At 38.5% G+C, this 26,366-nt stretch overlaps 1 protein-coding gene across 3 annotated transcripts; it reads right to left on the minus strand.

Annotated features, from left to right (window-relative positions):
* per3 (period circadian clock 3) lies at window positions 1–25,383 on the minus strand. Of its 3 annotated transcripts, none has more exons than XM_084101851.1 (23): window positions 25,301–25,383; window positions 20,869–21,337; window positions 20,658–20,723; window positions 19,702–19,859; window positions 16,465–16,583; window positions 15,282–15,483; window positions 14,412–14,460; window positions 13,819–13,958; window positions 13,146–13,224; window positions 12,286–12,392; window positions 10,577–10,733; window positions 10,375–10,483; window positions 9,253–9,381; window positions 9,065–9,173; window positions 8,704–8,842; window positions 7,719–7,855; window positions 7,460–7,645; window positions 6,109–6,369; window positions 4,943–5,643; window positions 3,906–4,095; window positions 3,380–3,566; window positions 2,794–2,944; window positions 1–2,030 (listed from the first exon to the last, which is right to left on the minus strand). In XM_084101851.1, exons 2-23 carry the CDS (start codon window positions 21,159–21,161, stop codon window positions 1,920–1,922), a joined length of 3,780 nt encoding a protein of 1,259 aa, XP_083957977.1. In that variant the 5' UTR covers window positions 21,162–21,337; window positions 25,301–25,383; the 3' UTR covers window positions 1–1,919. The 3 variants fall into 3 exon arrangements, with proteins under 3 accessions (XP_083957977.1, XP_083957978.1, XP_083957976.1); XM_084101852.1 differs by having other exon boundaries at window positions 7,460–7,642; window positions 14,412–14,463; XM_084101850.1 differs by having other exon boundaries at window positions 14,412–14,463.
* Window positions 25,384–26,366: the final 983 nt, after the last annotated feature.

Consider the following 26,366-nt stretch of genomic DNA (forward strand, 5'->3'; position numbering starts at 1 on the left):
TATAAGTCATTGTGTTTTTTTTTATTCATATTTATCATGTGGTGTCAAAATATTTCCCTGAATTTGAGACAAAATGGCTTTTTACATAGTTCATTGTATTTTGCACCTTTTTTCCCCGTAAAATACATTGTACTGATATTTACATTGTTTTTTTTGTTTTTTCAAAACTGTACAAAATTTATCTTTGATCACAAAACTGTACAAATCAGAAGTTTCCTATTGGGTCCGGACTGACGGGTCAATAATCGGCAGCTCTCAAACCTACAAACCATCAAGGAACTACGCCTGTGACATCAGCAACAGCACAGAAACACACTCACAATAACACACTAAAGCTCTGACACTGACACAACAGAGCAATAAATAATTAAAAAAAAGACAAGATGACAAGAATGAGGTTTGGTGAAAACCGTACGGTACATTGTGATGAGTTGGTCTTTCTGGATGCTTTATGATGGATTTGATACGTTTTAAATGTACCAGTGAATCTCATGAAACATATTCAGGTCACAACTCACCAGAAAAAAAAACAAAAACTACATAAAAACAAATAATTAAGACCATTTTTAGAACCATAAGATTACATTGCTATTTTATAACCTTTATAACCAGTAAGCATATTCTTTTCCGAAACAGACATCATGAAAATAAATGTCACTATGCCAATAATCATAATGGTCCTACAATGGTCAAGGAGAAAAAAAAAAAAAAAAGAAAAAAAAAAAAAAAAAAATTTTTCCTTCTCCAGAAAAAAAATTAAATAAAAAAATATTAATTATATCTATCTATCTATCTATCTATCTATCTATATATATATATATATATATATATATATATATATATGAAGAGTTCAGATGCAAAAGCCTCTAAGTGCCATCTGAAATTTTCTTCTAGAATTACCATTTTTATAAAGCTTGTATATTTAAGTTAAGTAATTTCACTTAAATGACAATTAATAGGTCATTTGCATTGCCATTTAAGTGAAATTATTGAACTTAAAATGTGAATGTGACCCAGTTATGTTTTTGACACACCGATCTACGTATTCAACCATCAAACCAATCTTCAGATTACAGTCATTACACCATAACTTAAGAGTTTTATACCATACTAAGAGACACTGTTTGACATCTTTCAGACACCTGTATGGTGGACAAATATTATTTGAAATTGAGAAACAGAGACAATGAATTAACACACTGTGTTGCAACAACACTGACAGAAAAACTCGTTTAAGGCCTCATTCGAATCATCCGTTTGGACTGGATGAACTCAGTCAGGACAGAATATCATCCCTCTCATTACTGGTTTGCTTAATTGTGGCGATTCAGCTCGATGCGGGCGAACTAAACAGAAGACTAGTTTGAGATGAAGCGGTCAAAGTAAGCAGCAGTGAAGTAAAGCTTTGGACAGTCAAACCAGGTCCAAATATCATTCATAGACGCTTTTATATTTGGCGGTGAGTGCTAATGTTCTTCAGCAGCCGAACAGGATGCTGGACTTTGTGGGACATTTATATCCGCGCAAGTGGTTAGAAGCTCATTACAGGTACTTCTGGGAGATCATAAACCCTCCTGAGCCTGCGAAATTCAGTAGAGGACACATTAACAAAAACATTTTGAAAAAGTTCGGGCAACAGCCTAAAAAAACTAAACGGGTGAATGTGACGTCACTACCAAATTATAGTCTGATATTCACAGTTGTTTGGGTCCATGGACTGTCTGTAAAGGAGAAATGCATGGTCATGTGATGGCCGGCGTTCACATGTGGAACTGTCCATCTCCAGCAAGACGTCACCTCGCGCCGTGCCCTCAGACGGGATCATGAGAGACTGGCACACGGACGGCTCTCCCTTCCTAAGATTCCTGGAGCCCCACAGGGCCTGCAGTTGCAGTGAGTGTCCATGGAGCGGAGAGCTTTCAGGTGTCTGTGGCGGGTCTGCTGTCCTGTGACGGACAGGAGCTGTCAGGAGGGTCAGTCTGAAGATTCAGTTTCTCACCCGATTCCATGGTGGTACAACTCACACAGCCCTGGAAAAAGATTTTAAAATAAATCTATGAGATCATGATGATGCAAAATAAATATATGCTTCAGTGCTAGATAAAAACCACGAGTCAGGCTGAAGCTGATGGTTGATATAACATTGATATGTATATAAGATGCATCAAATTGAGAAATGACAATAAATACAAAATATTTCTTGAGCAGCAAATCAGTATATGTGACCCTGCACCACAAAACCAGTCACACGGGTATATTTTTGGCAATAACCAACAATACATTGTATGGGTCAAAATGATGGATTTTTCTTTTATGCAAAATCACGACTTTTCGAAACTTTTAAGGCGATTTTCTCAACGTTTAGATTTTTTTGCACCCTCAGATTCCAGATTTTCAAATAGATGTCCTATCCTAACAAACCATAAATCAATGGAAAGCTTATTTATTCAGCTTTCAGATGACGTATAAATCTAAATTTTAAAAAAATTGATGCTTGTGACTGGTTTTGTGGTCCAGGGTCACATTAATGATTTCTGAAGGATCATGTGACACTGAAGACTGGAGTAATGATGCTGAAAATTCAGCTTTGCATCACAGAAATATACAACATTTTAAAATAGATTCAAATAGAAAACAGTTGTTTTAAATTGTTTACATTTTTGATATAACAGGAAAACGTCTGACACAAGGAGAAACTCCCTCTTCTGTAATCTCAAATGAATGAATATGGCTAATATATAGATCTATAATGGTACATATGTTCGATCTCGACGTAAATGAGAAGTTCTCGACCTGTGTGTTGATCTCCTGTGGGACGGTGTGCTGACGGATCCAGGGATGAACCTCTGCGAGCTCCTTCTTCTGGTCCGGGTTGAACCAGGGCTGCATGGGCTGCATCAGAAGCAGCTTCTCTCGGTCTTCTTGCAGAACCTGGTCCTGATCCCTGCATGGACATCCACACACACACAAAACCAAACTCACTCAGGCTGCCTCAGCATGTTGCTAGCTGACACTGAACAGTACATAGCTTTGATTTCATTTTCAACATCTAAATCCTGCTAAAACATCTTGTATTCGCCCTCTCCTCCTTAAAATCAGGAGCTTTTTAAAAGGATCCACTTCATCAAGCTGCTAAACACGGGTCTCATTGTGTACCGTCACCTGGAGTCACCTACCTCAGGGATGACGGCGCAATGAGACATTTAGCTTGATCAGAACTACCTCAGCGAGAGAGCCTGGCAGCGCTATCTCTTTCCCCTGTGGAAAAAGATGCTGAGAATGTCACGTTTCCCACAGGTTTCTCAGAGGAATCAGTGGGAACCCGGGATTGAGAGGAAGAGAAGGACAGAGGGAGAAGACGTTCCTCAGGGTCTGTTACCTGGGGCTGATCTGATAGGTCATCATGATGGGCTCTGGTGTCTGCTTGATCGTGCTCCACAGAGGGTTGTCCACGTGCTTCTTGAGGGTCGCACGCTCCTTTTCCTGGGCCTCCGCGGACTTGCGCGCCTTCCGGGACGTGTCCGACGAATCGTTGCTTGCGAAGTACTTGCTGCTGTTGCTGCTGCCTGTAAACGGGAAACGTCAGGGCTCAGTTTAATGACATTTTGCCTTTAGTCATACAAACTGTAAAAAGTGATTTTTTGAACAAAGACTATTGAAAAACGATTTCAGTTTATCTACTTCAAAATGACGTTTAATTCAATTTGTTACATGCAACTGTTTGTGAAATTTACACACAAACTGTTTCTACACTATTTTTGTTTTTAGTGCATGTTTGGAAAGAAATGAGGGCGAGTAAATTATTAATTTTTGCATCGAATTTCCATTAAAATATTTTGTGGAGGAAGTGCCTAATTCCCTCCACACAACATTAAGTGTCATGGACGAGTGATTTTGAACAGCACCGGTATGGCTGGTTGATGTTCCGTTAGATCCCAGTCCGGATCCGGAGCCCAGTGAGCCCGACTCTCCGGAGCCACTGCCCGACGCGTTGGAGCCGGTTCCTGAGCGGGCATCCTCCTGTAGCAACTGATCAAGCATTTCGCTGGAGGTAGAATGGGCGTCCTGGTTCCCCGACTCGCTGGGAGCTTCCTCCTGTGAGCAGATAAACAGACAGCTGGAGTCAATCGATTTAACTTCAGCTTCTTAAGTAAAACTTCTAAACAAAGATATGCAATAATTGTGGATAACTGGTCTAAGGCCCTTTTACAAGCATTTCAATATTAGATAAATATATATTTTTTTAAATATATTTTACTTAAATATATCATGCATTCTAATAATAATTAATAAAAAAAAAAAATCTGACTCTTAAGGCCATTTCATATGAATTTTTGCAAGTATTTAAATATTTTAAATATCTTTTAATTACTTGAAATATTTTAATAAGAATTACTAAAATAACACTTTGTTATTTCTCTTATGGCACTTTCACGTTAATTGTTACAGGTATATTAATATTTAAAATATATATGTTTAAAAAAAATATTTGACATTGAAACATTACCTTTCACACAAATCTAATAATAGATTTCGATATTAGAAGTCTTTTAATATTATATTTTGATATTTTACTAAAACTAAGTATTTTAATAATTAATACGATAACATAATTGGCCTCTTATGGCCCTTTCACATTCATTTTTAATAAAGATTTTAAATATATATTTTAAATACATTTTAATATTTTACTTAAATATTATAAAGTATTTTAGTAATAATTAATGAAACATCAATTTGGCCGCTTGAGGCCCTTTTTTTTTTACAAGTATCTTTACAAGTATTTTTACATATTTAATTACTTTAATAACAATAATATAATAACATAATATGAGGTCACGAGAACTACATGCATAACAATTAGAGTAAATCATGTCACTATGCAAGGTATTTCAGCTTCCAAAAAGTATGCACGCTAACCCAGATCTCAGTAGGGTCTCACCGTTTTGGCGTGGTGCTGGTGCAGACTCTCAGGACCGGTGCTGTTCAGGGGTTCGGTGGGTTTGGTCAGCTCCTCCTGGAGTAAGTTCAGCTGGATGGGTGAGCTGGAGCGAGAGCTGGAGAAGAGCGCTGTGGGCTGTGCTGCATCAAGGTCTTCCCCAAACCAAGGGGTGGGAATCGAGTCGACCTCTGCGGAGGCACCGGCTGGCATCCCAACGCCTGTGACGGTGGACCCTGGAACATGTCCCTGCAATGGAGACCCATGAGCCATGTGGGCACCAGGTGGGACAAACCCACCCATGTTAAAGGGAGTCTGGGGAACGACTCCAGGCGCAGCGACGGGCATCCCCTGCAGGTACATGCCATTGGTCCCGGGGTACATGGGGTAGCTAGGAAGTAGGACAACCATCATGGGAGTCATGGGCTGGAGGTTCTGGAGACCTTGGTCAGGCTGGACCACCATGGGCTGCTGATTCGCACCGACGGTGAAGTAAGGGGTGGTTTGCATGGGCACTGCCATGGGTGGCACAAAGCCGATGTTGGATGGCGGGAGCTGAGATGACTCTGAGGAAGGCCAGGAGGAATGGGGCGCTCCTGTGGGTCCGGGAAGCGACCAGTAGTTGCCCGGCTGGGAGCCGTAGCTGTCGGATGAGTCCTCTGGTTTCGGACGCTTGTGTTTGTTCGGAGGTCGCACGACATCACCTGAGAGCAGATGGGAAAGTTGTGTATCGTTTGATAGTGACTGTTAATGGATCTCAACACAATATTATACTACTTTATAAAACGGTTAGTTCCAGTCCTTGATTCTCAATAGCTGTGTTTTAACACAGCCTCTCATACCGTATGTGAGACAAGGGCTAACACATTTTATTTCTGTGAAACATACCAGTTAATTTCCAATATTGCGCAGAATAGCGGAATTAAAACTGGAATGATAACTCAAAAGTTGTAGTTAAACAACGGAGCTTTTTCAGTTGCTGATGCCAAAGCCAATGTAATACAAATAAATAAATACAAGTAAATTTTATACATGGAGAAAGGTCTGTATTGCTTTAGCATCCGCCATACACACACAAAACTTTATGGATTTTCCTTTAAAAATACAGATATAAAAAATAACTAAAATATATAGTTATTTTAGAGCTCCCGAAGTGTTTCCACACACACCTCTGTGATGAGAATGGGCCATGCTGCTGTTGTCCTGCTGGAGGTAGGAGCTGTAGGGACTCTGCAGGATACGATGTCGGAAACGGTCGACGAATTGCTGCTCCTCATTCTGGGTGTGAGCTGACAGCACCTCTTTGGTGAGACCCACCAGGAGTAACTCCTCCTGAGCCGCTGAGGAGGTGCTGGGGGCGGGGCATGCAGGGGTGGGGGCGGAGTCTGTTGGCTCGCTACCCATTGGAGCATCTTCTAAGGCTGTGACTTCTGGAGGAAGAGAAGGAGCAGCTACAGTAGGACATTTACAGAGTTCAATGGTGCTGCTAAAGTACTTCTGGACCGCGTCCTAAATCTCCCCCTATACCCTTAAATAGGGCACTAATTGAGGAGACCGAAACCTAATTGTAGTGGTGTCCGAAACCATAGTGGACGTTACTGATTTCACTCATTCAATCCCACAATACACCGCAATAACGAGTGTACAACTGATGTATGCTCAACGGCTAGAGAATACCCATAATGCACTGTGAGAGTAGCGCGTCAAATGAATTCCCGCGTCTGACCAGAAGATAGCGCCCGTAGCTGAATCATCCATCCATTTTCCAAACCGCTGGTCCAATGTGGCTACAGCGTTCTCATACAGGTATACATTCCTTTTTAATTGATTATTAGATTAATTATGATTTATGTATGCTAGTTTCCATACATCATTTTTCATTACTACTGGAGCTGCCAGTTTGCTACGTTTTAAATGATTATTAAGCAGCACAAACCATGCAAAAGCTGCAGCGCTTCAGTGTCCAAATTCACTCACTCGTTTTCATTCACTCCTTCAGTGGACTAAATTAGGGGAGAAATTTAGGGAATAGTGAATAAGCGATAAAAATTCTGTATTATAAATTTTAAGGCCAGACAAGTAGTTTGTTGAAGGTTCGTTTGTAGGGAAAGATTACACGCCTGCGCACATATATTGAAACGCACATCCCTATAGACTGAACTCATAATACGCATGTGCGCGTTTAGAAAGAACTTAAAGAGTTTTCTGTTAAAACGGTGTCATGTTAGCAGCCCCTAAGTTAATAACTAATGATCGTTGCGACGGAAGTGAATCAATCAAACTAACTTTAGCTGGACAATATTTTTATTCTAGAGCTGCTATAAAACCAAAACAATCTGTTACTTTAATTTCCTATTATCAATGTAAAGCCGCTTTGGAACAATCTACAGTGTTAAAAGCGCTATATAAATGAAGATGACTTGGCTTGAGGGTTTAGGGGCGATTTCGAGCACACGATGTCATCTGCCTAAAAACATAACACTTTTTGTGTCATTGTACGTGGTGTCAGTGTTAACTCACCCGACTCGGGCTGCGGCACATGCACTATGGTGCTGCTGTAGCTGCACTGACTGGTGACGGACACAACGCTCATGGCTTCTGTAGAGATCGTGAGGTCAGTGAGCGGTGCTCCCACTACCGCTGCCGTCGTGACTGATCCCGCAGACACCTGACTGTCCAGAACACCAGCGCCCTCGAGAGCAGCTTCTGCAGGAGACAGACCGTGAGAAACTGTGCAGGGCTTTAGGAGAATACAGAAAGGGTCGGAATGGACTCGTACCATCTGTGTTCATAGTGCCTTCATGTGCGGCCGCTTCAGGTTTATCTTCCTCAGACACAGAAGAAGAGGATGAAGTAAATATGGACAAAGACTCACTCTTTCGTTTCAGAGCAGATGTTGCACAGCTTTCTAGATATCTAGAGAAGGAAAAACACAAACCAACATTAATGGGCTAATTTAATTCTTTTTTTTTTCTTGTTGTTTCTAACTGTTTGGGTTGTATATATATATATATATATATATATAGATATATAAAAAAAAAACACATTTCATTTATCCAATAATAGACACTACACTGATCTAAAATGTAACTTTCATTAAATTGGAAGATTTTTTTTTATTACATTTTTAATTTTGAAAGACCCCAAAATTATTATATATATATATTTTTTTTTATTATTATTTTATTTTAAATCTAATATTGAAATGCTAGGAATGTTTATATAAAATATATAAAAATATATATTTTAAATATATTTTAAATATATTTTACTTAAATATATCATGCATTCTAACAATATATATATATATATATATATATATATATATATATATATATATAAAACAGTATGGATTGCATATTTAAATTAATTAATAACTTATAAATGAATTATTATAGAAACAAATATTTAATTGTTTGGATTATCCAATAATAGATATTACCACATTTTATTTAAAATGAAATTTTTGTTTGAAATTTTCAGGAAAAAAAAAAGATTACTATATAAAATATATAGCTATTTTTATAATATATTCGATTTTAATAAAATCTAATCTTATATGCAACATTATTGCATATTTAAATGATTAAATAAAATTAACAATTTAGAAAAAACAAATCAGAAACTAATATTTTGCCGTGCTTTACATTTTCAGAAAAAAAAGAAAAACCTAAAAATAGTTATTTTATGATTTTATCTGATTTGTTATGATACATGATATGATATATGATATAAGTTTTGGTCATAGCGGCCGCATGCCTCACCTGATGATGCTGTCCACACAGTTGATCTGCTGATATGATGGAATGTGTGGATGTTTCCGGGCTTCTTGTAGAGACTGCTTCAGATGATTTCTAATTCCCAAACCCTGGCTGGAGTTAGGATGAATGCCTGCGCCTGCCACTGATGGGAACAAATCAACAAATCAAATATCACTACGTGTGGGTGCTTCTAAATCTTGTGCTTCTAAATCAGACTTGAAATGATATTACATTTATTAATTCACCATATGTTTTCTGATCAAGTGGCTGCATATGGTATATTTTGATTTGCATCCATAAAGTGCTTCTATTTATGCTTCTATCTATTTAGGACCGATGTATAAAAGAAATATAGGGTCCAGACCTGCGGTGGTTGGTCCTAAAGGTGTGAGCTTCCTCCGGGAGTCGCGATACGCCTGCTGGCCCCAGTTTTTCACTTTATTGACATCCGTACAAAACTGCTGCAATGTCATCTACAAGACAAAAGATCCATTGTAAGGTCCTGCCAAACCAACACTGATTTGTCAATATATCATGCACTTTCAGACGTACTGGTTCTCTGTGCGAGTCCTCCCAGAGGTTTCCGTTACTGTCGCTGGACGACGCCACACTGATGTAGTGCTCGTGAGAGCCGTTACTACCCAGACTGCCATAGCCACTCGATCCATTATTATGAACAGGCTGAGAGAAAGACAGATGTGATTAAAACAAACCAGCAGCTCAAATGTGCTTTACAACTCTAGTCATGCCACATATGAAGCAGAATGTGTTTTTTTATTCACTTTTATTTTTATTTTGTAATTTTTTTATGTGCATTTGTCATTTTATTAGTTTGTGATCTTTTTAAATAAACTAAAGCCGATATAAAAATAAATTAAATCTAAATAGTATTTTTTTTTAAACTTATTTAATTGCCAAGGCAACATTTCTTATTTTGGCTTAGGTTGATTTCCATCTAATATTTGTATTTTATTTCAGCTTTATTTCAATTGACAAAAATGTTTTTAATAGATTTAGTTAACAATAATAACCCTGATATGAAGTCAAGTAGGCATGCACAGATATTAGCTGATCAAGATCTAATTGTAGGCAATTGCTTATGACTAGTATTATAGTTTAGATTGCTTTTGCAGTCATTTTGCTCTAATGAAAGAGCACTGTTGTTTCAAGAATGCTTTCCTATAACTGATTTGACAGTAACAAACTACCGATTTTAGGCTTTAGTGAGTATATTTGAACAGATTTCATGTAATTTGGGTCTGTTCCTCACACAAAGCAATCCATGCAAAGCTATTCAGAAATGTTCGAAAGTTTGGGGCCAGTGAGATTTTCTTTTGAAAAAAACAAAACAAAAAACTATTTATTTGGTAGATGCATTAAATTGATCAAAAGTGACCATAAAGACATTTATATTATTAGAAAAGATTTATGATTCAAATAAATGCTGTTCTTTTGAACTTTCTATTTATCAAAGACTCCACAAAAATATTAAACTGTTTTCAACATTGCTAATAATCAGAAATATGCAATGTGTAATTTACTCCGGTGATGCAAAGCTGCATTTTATAATATATAAAAAAAAAAAAACATATTAATATTTACTGTATTTCTGATCAAATAAACGGAGCATTTTGGGCTGTAAAAAGGTCTCTTGTGGATTTAGTGATCTCTCACCTGCTGGAAGAGCTTGTGGATCATGGCTTGCAGCTCTTTCACGTCCTCACACATGATTGGCTGCTCGGCGTTACTCCGTGCAGCGAAAACATCTTCATTCAGAGGTCCACTACAGAGAAGAACATAAACAAGTGATGGTGTATGTGCGAATGTGAATGTTTGGATTCAGAAGCAACTGACACATTCATGAGCCGGCGCTTACGTGCGAACTTTGTGCCTGCCGATGATGAAGGCCACCTTGCGGCTCCAAGGGTTGATGAAGCTGGACCAGCTGGAGTCCAGGGACACATAGTCACCGTTCTGACACCGGAACCGGATGGGCGAGTGTTCAAACGGAGGCTGGCCTGCGTACTTCAGAACTGAGGGGATCATGACAATATTTATTAAGACCATATACAAGATTCAAATCTTGCTTAAGCACTAAATGGTTCACCTCCTCAGTACTTGAGCGAGCTCTTAACGCACTATAGTCCTTCACGTCTATTGCGATCTTAAAATTCTGGCCAGTTGATAAACCTAGAATATCAAAATCAACTGCTGGCGGAAGATCCTTTTCCTATTTAGCACCTAAACTCTGGAATAGTCTTCCTAGCCTCGTTCGGGAAGCAGACACACTCAGTCAGTTTAAATCTAGATTAAAGTCACTTCTCTTTAACCTAGTACACACAACACATTACCAATTTCGATTATTCAAATCAGTTAAAGGTGCTGTATGTAACTTTTTCACTCTACTAAAGCATAAAAATACCATAATATGTTTGCATATATTGAGGAAACATGCTAAGTTCACATACTCGTTTCTCTGAAAAACACTTCTACAGCCAGTTATTTTACTTTGAAATGTGTGTTTCCAGGCTGGAATGATTGTTATTGTTTTGGTCTGTGATACTGCACGTTGCCATTTTTTATTGTCCATTGCGCTCGTTCCTGTTGCGTGTGCTCAAACCCGTGTGAGCGCCATCCAGTCTGAGGAGCAGGTGGCGGGAGAATCGACGATCTCCGATATTTTTAATTGGACTGCAGTACCTATTTCAACCACTAGTTGTCATTCTTACATACTGCACCTTTAAATGATTGTTAGGCGGCATAAATTAGGTCAACCGGAACCGGGAGCACTTCCTATAAGAAGCATGGCATCTACACTAACATTAGTCTGTCGGTCTCATCCTCATCCCGAGGTTACCGTAGTCAGGCGGATCCGGTCCGTATCCAGATCAGATGGTGGACCTGCACCTAGACACGACCAAAACGCAGCCCTGAACGCCAGCAGAGACCATGTCTACTAGACAGTCCCCTGCGAAGGCCTCGTCGATACGATCCTCAGCAGAGACCACAAGAACCAGACCGGTCCTCCACACAGACCCTATGACCAGCCTCGGCTCCATGCCAGCGTGACGAATCGATCTTCAAGCAAAAGGAACTGGATGAATATTTGAATGCTACTGAATTCTGACTTGATGCAGCTTGAATCATAATGACACCGTGTTCGTTCGTTGGCCAGAGGTGAACTGAGCCTGGTTTCTCACAAGATTTTATTTCTCCATTCTGTCACCTGATGGAGTTTGGGTTCCTTGCCACTGTCGCCTCTGGTTTGCTTAGTTGGGAACACTTAATATTCAACAATATTATTGATCTGACTACACTTTGACACTGTTGTATAAGAACTGAACTGAACGATGACATCATTTCTTGGAGAACTGCTTTATAGATGAACTGAACTAATTAAATAATTGATGATCATTAGAACGGAACTGAATCAACACTGAACTGACTTCAGCTCAATAACAGCCGAAATGCATCCTTTTCCTGCTTTGAAACAATCTGAATTGTATAAGGCGCAATATAAATAAAGGTGACTTGACAAGACTGATAAAGCCTTTAAAATGTAAAAAAAAGTCATAATGGACGTACTTTTGCGATGCATGGTCAGCATTAGCTGGCGATCGTCTGGATGCAGGACGGTCAGAACAGAGGAACCGATCAGGTCCTGAGGGAGGTAACCGAGCAAAGGCACCGCCCTGCACACACACACAACTAATGAACAAGGATTCATTTCACAGAAACACATCTACAACAAGAAATTGCATTTATTTCCAGACTTTGTTGAAATGAACATGAGACTGATTAAGTCTCATGTTTGAAAACAGTCCAAGCCTTCATTATTTGTACAAAAAAGACTTGATTCCAGCACAGAGTAACAAGATATTGAACTAATCTGGTCAACAAAGCTGGAGTTACCTCACAGTCATGCTGTTATATAAGAGCCAACACACCACCTGACCATCACTGCAAAATATCCGTAATGCGAAGCTGCTGACGCAACATTATTTGTTTATTTGGTAAACAGCCATATAAGAAGATGGAAACTTACCACTACTTACCAAATAAACAAATACATGGATAGAAATATTGATTAGAGCCTAAATTATTATTAACTTAAAGCATCTGCCGAGAAAAAGTCCATTACAACAAAGAAAACTATACATTACCACTACTAATAATTTGCCCAGCTTTACTCCATACATCATATTTTTTCAATTATTAATAATAATCTGCTCAGCTTTACTATGTGAAACATATTATTTTAAACAATTACAATAATATTGCCAAGCATATCATATATAATTATTATTATTATTATAAAATAATATGTTTGCAGTTTGCACAGATAATTATTATTATTATTATATTCTTAATAGAATTATTATTTGAACACATAACCATTCACCAAAGCTGCTATGGTATTTTGATTAAAGGTCCAAATCCCTCACCGGTCATCCACTTCTAAGAAGACACAGCCTGGAGAATGAGTCGTGCTGAATATGCGCTTGTCCATGGGGATGCGAGGGGCTGGAGACAAACAAGCAAACAAACCCAGATAATTATTATTAGATCAGAACTAAACTGCCAACATATTGAGGTCATGTGACCATAGATATCATATAAAGGCTAGATGTCTTAAGGCGGAGTCACTTCCGGCATCACCGGCGGCCATCTTAACACAGGGAAGCTGTGAATTAAGGTGAGTGATCAGCACGCACACAGATCCTCTTATCTCGCTGAAATCTTGACGGATTTACAAACGGTTTGGTTTCTTACAAACGTTATTAACGTGGCTATAATTCCGAATGCTTGAACATGTATGTTATAATTATTCATATGTATGCAGTGTCATAGCTACATCTCTGACGTTTATAACAAACCAAACCGTTTGAAAATCGGTAGAAAATTGAGCAAGTTATGGTTATTTAAAAGTACATGCACCATGTTATGAGTGAGCGAGCACACTGTGGTAAGATGGCCGCCGAGTGCGGACGTCGACCTCCATTGGCCAGCAGCGCGCATGAGACATCTAGCCTTTATATATGATATCTATGCATGTGACAACCAAGTAGTATATGGGGTTTTCGGAACGTGCTGAGGTGAAAGGTCAAAGGCTCGTACCCTCATATCCTGAGATGATGCGTTCAGCGAGGGACAGGCAGCACGGCTCTTCCTCTCCACTCAATCCCTGAACCTTCAGGAGGTACGGAGTGATCCGGAAAGGACAATAACGCATTTCTCCATCTCCGTCTTTCCCTCCTCTGATGGCACACACACACACGTATTTAAAAGACACTTAATATTCAGTTATATTACCAATTTGACTGAACTGACAATACTGGATCAGAACTGGATGAACTATTGTCTTCTGTAGAGCTGCTTTATAGCTGAATATTGAATTCATTTCATAATTAATAAACTCCAACACTGAGTTAATGTTATTAAACTGAATCAACACTGAACTAAATTGAGCTGAATAATGAAACTTTTGTCTTTAAGACCTGCTTTACAGCTGAAACTGTATTCGTTTCATAACTGAAGAACTATGCAACATTAATACTTTGAAGCAATCTGTATCGTACAGCTAAACGAGACTTGACATAATAAGACATATCAGATGAGAATGAGTAATAATGCTGTGTAAAGCGCAATTAAAAAGTCATCAGGAAGCAGGAATAAAGTGAGATAAGGAGATCAGGCTTCCTCTGACTGACCTGAATCGACAGAAGAAGGACTTGACCTGGGCACATTCAAACAGAAGCGCTGCTATGGAGAGCAAACACAATCATATTATTATGAGCTGAATTCATCAAAGCTGTTGTTTGTATGATTAAAACAACCAGCTTTAAAGGGATAGTTGACCTAAAAATGAACATTGTGTCATTTACTCGCCCTCAAGTTGTTCCAAACCTGTATGAGTTTCTTTCTTTTTAAACAGTTGAACACAAAAGATGATATTTTAAAGCTACACTGTGTAGGATTTTCTCCCATCTAGCGGTGAAATTGTTTATGACTACCAACTGACTTTCCAGCCCCTCCCATTCCGAGGGCGTTTTAACTCCTACGGTGGCCGTATTATTTCAAATCTGCCGGCAGTCGCGAGTAATCTCCCCCTCGCATTCGTCACGGTGCCACCGAGTGTCAAAACGCGAAAGGCGAAGCTTGAATTTCCAGGTATGTCCCTCTTTGCCTAATGTATTTTCAAGATGGAGGCGCAACATGGCTGCCGCCATTCGAGCGACTCGCTCGTATGTATTCTAAACGGCAGATTCTGCGCTTACGAGAATACTTGATTAGTTGGTAGAAGTGATTACACATTAATGAGCACATATCATTTTGAAAGAACAAAGTGTTTTTTGCTAAGAATCAACTTAAAAAATTACACAGTGTAGCTTTAAAGAACAGTTGATGAGTCCAATTGACTTCCATTGTACGTGACCCATATCTTCTTTTGTGTTCAGCAGAAGAAAGAAACTCAAACAGGTTTGGAACAACTTGAGGATGAGTAAATAATGACAGAATTTAAATTTTTGGGTCAACTATCCCTTTAAACTGGAAGTGTGACATCATGACGAGCGACTCACCGTTGTCCGTTCCCACATTCCAGTGCGGCAGTCGTGGCTGCGCCGTGTGCGAGTAAAACACATTGACGTCCTGATGGTACAGTAGGTCCACGAACTTGGCAGATTCCAGAAACTTCCTCTTGCAGTGAAGCACGCTGGAGGCCTGTTCAGACGCGTACACCACCTTCCCCGAGGCCAGAGAGAAGACCACCACAAACATGTCCTGAGAACACCAGAGAACTGTTCGTGAACTCACAGGGAACGCGCACATTAAAGCCAGACGGCCCACGGTGAAACAACAACAGATAACAGATTCCACCTATCCATACTTCGTCGTGCAAACATTTGAATACATTTCCAGAACTGAAACCTGAACAATGGATGAAACCAGGTTCAAAAATCTTTTCATTTTATTGACAGAACATATTAGTCTTAGTTTTCACACAGAGGATTATAAACATATCTGTTGATCACTAATCAGAAAATACTGTCAACAGCCAGAAAACAATACATTTTCACCATGTTTTTAGAAGAAAAGAAAAGAAAGTTTAAAATCAGGTAAATGATAAATGACCAAACCATCTGTAAAATCCTTCAGAATATAGATAGGAATAAAACTGTAAAATCTGGTGTATGTAAAGCAGCGGATTTAGGAGATTATATATATTAAAAGTGGATAATTCTGACTTCTGACAAAATTATTTTAAGAAAACGGCCTTTACCTATACATGTACTGTAAAATAAATTTACAGATTCAAATAGATAAAGTGCATTTAGGATGTTTTCTCTCCACTAATCTGAAACTTCATGTTATGAACAGCCAAATAGTGCAAAATCTCAAAATTTAGCTGTGCACTAAAAAATTGTTTTTGCCTGTAGCCTTTAAGTCACCATGAAATCAAGATAGTCAATTCTTCTTTCTATAGAATATTGCAGTATGATTATAAATGATTTATCCATGCATTTTTTTAATTCATGTGTCCTTGTAATTTTGAATCAAAATAACTTGAGGGCGGGGCAACCTGTCACTCACATCAGATCCACCAATAGCAAACCACAACCATCCAATCAATTCCCCATGGCCAAAATCAACATTATTTCTTGTTCAAGAAGCCGTTATAAGTAACAATAGGGAAGAAACTACTATCGCAACTTCTGTTTCAATGCGGCTAAGTGTGTGAGAGGAGGCGCAGCAGGGACGTACCGTGTTCTTCAGTGTGTGTTCTGACGTGATTCTCTCCAGCTCCTCCAGTGTGCACACAGTGGCGTCCCGTCTCTCCTCCAGACCCCTGCTCATCAGTAAGTTGTAGTACTCGCTGTTTGCTGCAGGAGGCGGCAGAGGAAATGTCAAATGAGCGGCGCATGAGAGTCACGATAAATAATCAGTGTTTGGCTGAAACAACGGAGCAAGAGGCCGCGAGAGAGATTACAACACCACACAGATGTAAACCTGGGAAATTTCACATAGCATTACATCATAGACTGATGACAGACATTTATTTCAAGTGATAGCAAACAGAAATGAGCAGAAATCTATGCATGCACTGAAGAAAGCTTTAATTAATAAAACAAAATGCATGATGATTTAATCCCTTAAAATATTACTTATAACTATCATTGTTTCCACCAAAATATACTATGGTTATTGTTACTACATAAACTCTATATTACCCTTGCAAAACTATGTCTTTACTGTAAACTTGCCATTCATTTATGACAAAATCTCAGTAAACAAAACAAATTTTGCAAAAACGTTGGTAAATATCCATATATGCAATACATTTATAAATATAGCATGCTCAAGTGAGAATATGAACTTGCTGCAAATTTGTGGAAACATTTTCAAGTGCAGTATATTTTTGTACAGGTAACCATGGATGTTCCTTCAGAGTTTCTTCACACTGTTTTAATGAGATTTATTGCGGGGTTTTTTTTTACAGTAGTACAAATCTGTCTCGTTTTATGTTTGTTTTTATTCATGTCTGTATTTAAAGTCTTGTGTTTTGCTGTCAGTGTGTTAACTGGTTCTGTCATCCTCCGTTTCCCCGGCCTGTTTGTCACCACAGTTTCATATTGATCTGAGTTTCAGTTCAGGTGTGTCTAATTAATTAGTCTCGTCACTTCCTCTTGTTTGCTGTGTATTTAAGCCCTCTGTTTCAGTCTGCTCCTTGTCTTGCATTATTTCAGTTCTCTGTGATATGTGGTTGTACGTTTTCTTGATTAAGGCCCCGTTTACACGAAGGGAAGACGCAGATATTTCCCTGCGGTTTGGCCTCTCTTTTTTTTTCCACAGAAAACGATTATTTCTAAAAACTCCGGCCAAAGTGGAGATTTCTGATAACGCCGGTTATGTGTTGCCGTGTCAACTGGGAGAAACAGGGTTTTAGGTTCTCAAACGTCACATTATGCGCCAGAAAATGCAACTGAAATCAAAATTGACCCTATTTACCTTGTTAGCGCATATTACTAGTCTTGTGGTGAACAATTAATCCGTGCAAGTTAAAACACAGAAAAAAATTGTTTGCCGTCGTAATCTTTAATCAAAGTCTGAAAAGTTACTTCCGGTCTGGAATGGTGTCCCTTCTCTGATGACGTAGGTTTGAGGACTTGGGTTGGGGAACGCTTAACCACTCCCCTCAAATCGTTAGTCTGTAATGAGCGAGAGATGGAGAGGAGGAGCGCTAGAGTAAAATCCTGCCCTCTGTTCAATATTCCTTTTCACTGGGAAATACGTCACAGCACTGGAGAAAAGACGTTTGCAACTTCCGGTTCACGCGGACTTTAACATCCAGGGGGGCAGGGCTTCATATTATTTTGAAGTTTCCCCGGGCGCCGCCATTGGCTAGCGGACCATCACCTGCTGTTAGCATCCCATTGACTCCCATTCATTTTGGCGTCACTTTGGCAGCGAATAACTTTACATCTGAGGTGTTTAAAGACTCCATTTGTCCATTATTTATTTCTAAAGAAACACGAAAATGTATAAAAGGCTCCATTACCTTATAGCTTACGTTATGGCCCCGTAGAAGCAGTTTTTGTAAAAATAGGCTAACGATTGCGTCATAACCACGCGACTCACTGTCGCACAGTAGAGAAATTACCGTATGGACAGGAGGAGAAGCTCGCGGGCAATCGGGGGGACGTGGAGGCAAAATGACAAAGTAATTAATCAGAATACTTAGCAAAAGTTTCTCCTGCTCCAAGCTCATGGACAGCTCCTACTCACACTCTCCGTCTCTGTGAGATTCGGAAGGGAATGATTCAGATTTCTCTCGGCACAGCTACTAGAAGACAGACGGGTTGATCACGTCACATCTACGTCGTCAAGCTCAGTTTGAGTCTGCGCAGTCGCTCGACCATCAGGAAGTGAGTGCTTCTAATTGACTTCACTTGTCTCTGTTGAATCCAATGGGGTCGCTGTGTCCAGTTTATATACTGTCTATGTTAACGTCATGTGAGCGCCCTAGGAAGTTGCTCGTGTTATTCGTTGTTGTCGATTCTGATTGGCTTGCATGGCTTTATCTTCCTCCCTACACTGCCGCCCATAGGTTTGGCATAGTTATGATGGCGCTCGGCGGCGTATTTATGCGGGTTGATGTAAATGACAACTTTTTTGAAAACGATGTTGTGTGCACAATGTTATTATTGAAAACGGAGGGGGGAAATATTCGTTTCTCTAAATACCCGGCTATGTGTAAATGTGGCCTAAGTATTGGATTAAAGTCTCCTCTAGCATCTCCTCTGTCGTGCGCTTGATTACAGCCGCCTAATCCGTGACACAATCACTTAGTGTGTTGTGGCAGAAAGATTTCCTTGCACAAGTAACATTAAAAATTGGCATTTTTCCAAGCGATAACAGGATAAAGACTTCCTTCATGCATATCAGAAAATCAGGTGTTTGCACAAGCACGCACATTATCAGCTGACATTAGGAAGCTAAATGAGAGCTCTTAAAATACAAGGCATGAATGATTCAGTTGAAAATGCATTTCCTGTGTTTGTGACTGGTCATCAGATCATCTGCTGCGCTTCAATGAAAGCTACCTTATTAACTAAATTAAATCAGAATGTTTGCCCTCGCTGAACCACAGCATATGTTTTGATTTAGATCTATTCCTCAAAGGATGGGAAATACATGTTAGCTGCATTCTGGCGTGTTGAGTTTCAGCATTACTTAACCACATGACGCACACGATGAGCTCATGCAGAAACCATCCACATCATCTCAAGACAGGCTTTACACTGTAAAACATTTAATAAAACCAGCAGCACAGGGGAAAGTGCTGAAGAATGCGGACAGATTTAGCAGAGAGCGGTTCGCCCTTCCTGACGGACTGTTACATAACCACAGACGCGGATCTGAATGTGTGTTATACAGCAACAGCAGTCGCTCTAGTGGCTTTGTGCTTGGAGTCACACACCAGAACAAAAGTGTGTTTACCTTGCACTTGTTTGACACAGTTCAGCGCGTAGTTCAGAGCCTCCACAGTGCTGGCTTTACTGCGCATCCTCTTCTCAGACGGCAGACGCTTCTTCATCTCCTGCACCGTCTGCATCATCTCTCTGTGCGTCTGGCCTCGCTCGTGCTCCGTCTGCTCACTGCACACACGTTTCATTACAGGGATTTTTGGACGATTAAAAATGGATCACATATGGAAGCCCATTTCCACTCCGTAAGAAAAAAATCAGTCTTTGGGAAATCATAATTATGAGATAAAAATCTAAATTCTGACTTACCAAGTTATAATTTTGAGATAAAAAGTTGAACTCTTCATAGATTGTAATTATGTGTTAAAAAGTGATAATCATAACAAAAAGTTGGAATTGTTATTATATAAACTATAATATAATATAAAGTGTATTTTTGCCATGAAGTTAATTTTGTGTCACAATTATGACTTGAAAAATAACATACTAAGACATAATTATCATAAATTGACAGGAAGCTGAAATTATGAGGAAAAAGTAATTATGACTTTTTAATCTCATAATTAGCAACAAAGCATGATTTTGTTTTCTTATGTGGCAGGAATCAGCTTCCATAATTATAATAACTATATGGGTATAGAAATTAAATTAATCTGAAAGGTGGAGGGAATTTCAAAGACTAATTTTTGTAACTTGTTTTTGCCTGATGTTTTGCAGTGAGAAAATGCGTTATTTTGCATCTTTCTTTACAATAAACAATGACACTTTATCTCTTTATCTAATGCAACTGCATGCAGGCATTTTTAAGTGTGACTAAGTCCACTGTATGATCCTTGATATTAATGCAAATCTGCAAATACAAATACCATTGAAGTTTGCCACTGAAGCATACGCTGAGTTGTGTTACTGTACGGTAATTCAGCTCTCGTGTAAATCTGTGGTTGTGACGGTTCGGATGTCTTCATTTACCTGCTGCACTCTGTGTGACGAGAGCTGTGAAAGCTGGAGGATGAGGAGACAGTGGCAGACTTTGAGCTGAAGACACAAAGAGAGAGAGTCTAATGTTGGGACATGATAGGACAGGACTTAACCTACACATGTTCTACCTCCTCAAATGGACTTGCCATTCTTGCCATGGGTTGTTCTAGTCACTAACCCTCAGTATAAGTGATTGTTGTACCTCTTGCTGCTTCCTGACCCCGTGGTGCTTCCAGGGCTGCAATTGGCCGAGGAACGATGATGTCGTGATCCAGCGAGGCTGTCGTTCCCGCTGCTGGACTCGTGACCACTGTTCATGTCCACATCCTCGTGTGTGTGCTCTCCTCCGCACTCCTCACATCCCGGAGAGCTTTCCCCCCCGCTGGCCCCGGGGTCCGGCCCGCCGCTGGTTCGGTCCGCCTGCCCCGTACGCACGCAGGAGCCAGGAGAAGGGCTCTCCTCTTCTCCATCGGGAAAGCCGTCTCCTCCCGGCATTCCCTGCTGTGAGTTCTCCTCCGACCGCTGCCCACCGCTACTGAAGCTCGGATCCAGAGTCGAGATGCTCCGCTGCTTTTGTCCACATCAACAATGATGGTCTATAGAGAAATCCATGACGACGACGACGTTTTACTCGGATAATTGGTGGATAATGTAGTCTTCCATTGAATGAACTGCAAGAGAAACACGGATACATATTAAACCCATGAAAAAGTACTTTGGTAATAACCTGGTACAATAATTATATAAAGAATAAAAAAATATTAGTGTGTGTGTGTGCGTATATATATATATATATATATATATATGCATTTACATAAATGCATAATATATATTTGCATTTTTTTATATTTATATATTTGCATATATTTGCATAAATGCATTTACATAAATATATTTTTGATATTTAAAAAAAAAAAAATTATTTACATTGTACAAAAAAAATACACTTTAGATATACCCAAAATGCATTTTAAGATTGGCAATTTTGTAATTTAGATTTTATAATATATTTTAGCATCTGAAGCTTTTAACATTTCAGTGTGGAAAATATGTTGTCTTGATCCGTTGTTTACAACACATATTTAGGATATAATTTGTCAATATGACACATGCTTTTCAGAGCTCTGTATGTATAATGCGTGAGCTTCGTTTTGTCTCTGCTTACACAGTCTAGGATAAAATTAGCAAGAAAATAACATGATTTCACCGCATTACGTCTCATTAACTGATAAACGTGGCGTTATCGTGTTATGAAAATGAAATGTTTTGCACATGCAGCACAAGATGGCCGGGTGTCGTATCAGCTTTCACTCTCAAAAACAACAGCCTGTCGGTGTCATCCACAGAACGCATATTACACAACTGTCTGACTGTATTCAGGACTGTTATGTGTGTGTACTGTAACGCCTACACACTCGGCCCTAACAGTAAGAGTTAGTCCAACAATAAACATGTTGGCTACTTCAACTGGAAGGTGCCTTATCCTTGTGCCTCACAGAAATCTTTGAATGTTTTGAATTTTTATATTTCATATGTAATTATGAAACATTATGAAATTTCATAGTAAAATTTGAGTATAGTATAATACTCTATAATAATAATAGTACCATATAGATGTTCGCCAGAGTGTTGCTATATCTGTATTAAGTCTTTAAGTCTGATTACTTATAAGTATGCACCAGCCTTTAATACTCCGGTTTAGTAGCTTGCTCTTAGTTCTGATTTAGCAAGCAACAGTAAATACCAGGCCAGAACATTTACATCAAATTTAGTTGCCTGCATATTTGTTACTCTGGTCTGCACTGTTTTATTGTCAATAAAACCAAGATTATTGATTAAGGCATTCCTTTCATAATTGGATTTACCTCTGAGTGAAAATAGTTACAAACTAATTTCTACACCAGTTTATTTTCGTGATGGCACACGGTTGTGACGTGTTGTAAAGTCATGACCTGTCTGTGTAACTCTGACGCAGTCATTCTCAGAATAGGCTGTGTCAGAGTACAACTAGGTCAGGTTTTAAAAAACACATAAAAAAATAAACCAAGTGGAGATCAGTCTGACTCAGTCTGAACCATGCTTTTTAAAGACACACAGGCTGCGCTTATAAACGGTCCTACTGAAGCTATAGGCCAATGACAGTGAATTGCTGAAACTATGTCTATGATAAACTGTATAAAATATGCTATTTGGGACATTTAGCATAAGCTAAAACATGACACTCACACAGAAAGATCAGGGTAGCAGTCGGTGCTTTCAGTAAATATGCACATGATCACATGTAATTATGTAACACTGGACACGTCACATTTCTTTGTCATTTACATTTACGCACAGCACTTTCTTATCATATCTCAGGTCTTTACGGTAAAGAAGTGGTAATGGATCTTTTGCAACAATCTTTATGGATACTGCATATTACTGTCATCCATAAAGCACTACATGCATATTTATGAGTTATTGACTTTACTACTTTTTCACACAATAACCGATATGTGTCCTCGTAGAGTCCTGGTGAATCAACTGTATGGCAAAAACACTGGAAAATTGATTAGTTTCAAAGTTTCTGTGCGTCTAATCTAGGACTGTGAAACGATTAATCGCGATTAATCGCATCCAAAATAAAATTTTGTGTTTGCATAATATATGTGTGTGTACTGTGCATAATTATTTTGTATATATATAAATATACACACATGCATATATTTAAGAAATAGTTGCTTATATATATATATATATATATATATATATATATAAAATTTGTATTATAAATAAATATAAATATATATTTTATATATAAATAAAAAACATCTTAAATATATACATGCATGTGTGTGTATATATACAAAATAATTATGCACAGTACACACACATATATTATGTAAACACAAACTTTTATTTTGGATTAATTGTGATTAATTGTTTCACAGCCCTAGTCTAATCATTTGTCACATGATTTTGAGTGTGTTTCTAATTATTGTTATATATAAAGAGTTGCATCTAACTCCTTAAAGGATATTGTGCCTGATGAAGACCTGACGGTCGAAACGTTGCACTATTTATTAATAATATTTTTGGAGCTGTAAACTCAGTGTGTGGACATTACTCTCCTTACGTCTAAAATAACAGTGGAACCTCAAAAAGGAGTAGACAGACAAATAGACAGATTAGTAGATTTAAAGCTGAAGTGTGTCATTTCTGCAACACTTGAAAAACAGAGACATGTTTCTGAACAGGTTACTCAGATCTGCTCCAAACTCAGTGTTGCAATATTGGGCTTTTTGAGATGCTAAAACAATCTTAAAGACAAAGTACTAACAGAGGAGTGAAATCAACCTTCGAACGGCTTATATTTTTCTAAGATTGGACACTACTTAAAGTATTTTACCATAAAAATAAATGAACTAAACACACCTTTAAAAGATTATAATTAGTGTACAAATGTCTCAGACCCTCAACGGACAACTGTTGATGTCAGACTTGTTTGAGGTAAGGTTTTTCTCTACACCAGCGTGTATAAACACATCTAGCTGATGAAATATTTCAGAACAGAGCAAAACTACACTGAGAAGTTTCATCTTCCAGATTCTACATTTCAAAACTGCCTGATATTTCCAGCAGGAATAGATTTGTGTCGGGTAAAATGATCAGCATTGGCCAATTATCACTTTTTTCCCCTTTTCTTTCTCATTTTTTTTTTTTTACTAAATATGAAATTTCTGTAAATATTCCACAATATTTGTTGCAAAGTTGCATTAGCCAATATCTGCACCACTGCTTTCTAATTATAGGCATCCATAATCCATAAGAGTTGACTGCACATTTCCATGACTGTGTAACCCTGATTGATTCATCATTAAATCTAATCATAAACCTTATTGCACCTCAGGCTGAAAAATTATATTCACAATAAACATCAAATGTTCACTGATAAACAATAAAATACTTTGTTGGCTCATTCATAAAACTCATGCAGATGTACATCATTTAAGATATAAAGCAACTACAGACCCCTGATGTCCTCCTCACACCATCACTCTTGGCCTGATCCAAACATCCTTTGAGATGCACCAGAAGAACAAGCATCTTCTAAAGTTCCCACATTCATAACTCATGTAACGAAAGCAACAGACTAAATGTTACTGTGTGATACTGATGCGCGCCTCCGCCATGCACATGCACGGCCACGAGTTTGCAGAGAGAAAGATATTCCGCTAAAACCCTCTACATGAGCCGTACATCTCACACATACCCAGCAGCAACACAAAAACATAAGCTTTTAAATGAGACAGAAGTAATACAATTTAGTATTTAAGTCGGATGAGCAGTGCGCATGCGCACGGATAAATGCATAAGCCAATCTGATGTTTCACGAAAAAACACAAGCAGGATAATACACATTTAATGTATCAGAAGTGAGTGTTCATGACTGTATTATATAGTTCATTAATAACGTAATTATAATTGTGATATACCTGAAATCGTTGAAGATAATAGTGGAAGACTTGAACGCTGCGTTTCTTGTCTTATTAAATTCTCTTAAACACAACAGCAGTATTATATCTATAAATCTCTTTCGTGCGCTTGAGAGCATTAAAAAAAAATAAAAATAAAAAATAACACTTAGCACTTACTTGATGTTTATTTCAATTCTCACTTGCTCCAGTTTCTCGTGTGTCCCTCCATTACTCCTCCGGAACGCAACACTTCACCCACGTGAGTTTGGCCGCCCGGAACCACGCCTACTCGACACCCATTGGGTGGGAGCGTTTCCCTACGACAGTCTGATTGGTCGAGCGGCGTGGACAAAACAGACTAGCCGAGAATGCGGCTGGACTCACGTGTATCACCATGTTATACAACCAGTATACAACAGATGACAATGACGTAGCGGTGGAGATCTCGCGTGGTTATAACGAACTGTTATAACGCCGCGCCCTCCACTGGGGTTACGTTTTGTGTCGTACAGGCGCGATTATAACTTATTACCTGCTTTGTTGCCTGTTGAAAGGGGCAGTGAGGAAATTATGTTAAGGTTGTTGAGTCTTTATTAACATGCATATAGATTTGAGATAGATGTCGTGAGCTGGTACAAATCACAATACAATATCTTTTTTTCAGTTGTTTGTATCGAGTACACTTTTATATCTAAGGTTCAAATTTGGTTTCAAAAATGTCTACAAGGAAACAGCCTTCTGTAGAAAGCCCTCACACTATTGTTGTCTTGAGAGATGAATGCTATTCCACAGGTAACGTTACATAATGTGCACCTTCGTCTTGAATGAAGACTGCAAACTGGATTTAACCAGCACAAATGCAGACGTGCACAGTACATCTCTTTTCCTCGATAAACTATGGCAAGCCGTTTTAACTTTTATTCATTTCCAGGATACTAATTCTTGATATCAACGATTCAATTCTTACTAGTTAAAATTATAGTTATTGATATCAGGAATTAGATTTCTACTATAACAATGGCAATTTTTGATATCAGAAATTACATTTCCAATAGTAACAATGCTAATTCTTGATATCAACAATTTAATTTCAACTAGTAAAAACTATAATTCTTGATGTTGATATCAAGAATTGATTTCTTACTTGTTGAAATTCCAATTTCACATATCAGAAATACAATTCTTACTAGTAAAAACCTTTATTTTTGATATCAATAATTCAATTTTCACTAGTGACAATGTT

The sequence above is a fragment of the Abramis brama genome, assembly GCF_963993115.1.
Source record: "Abramis brama genome assembly, chromosome: 23".
NCBI lineage: Eukaryota > Metazoa > Chordata > Actinopteri > Cypriniformes > Leuciscidae > Abramis > Abramis brama.

Bases quoted from the DNA above. Each gene is read 5' to 3' on its own strand.
- per3 (XM_084101850.1), bottom strand. From the start codon at position 21,161: ATGCCGGGAGGAGACGGCTTTCCCGATGGAGAAGAGGAGAGCCCTTCT. The intron at 10,734-12,285 runs GTACGTCCATTA...TGATCCCCTCAG, and splicing joins GCTGACCATGCATCGCAAAA to TTCTGAAGTACGCAGGCCAG. The intron at 6,370-7,459 runs GTGAGTTAACAC...CTCTTCCTCCAG, and splicing joins TGTGCCGCAGCCCGAGTCGG to AAGTCACAGCCTTAGAAGAT.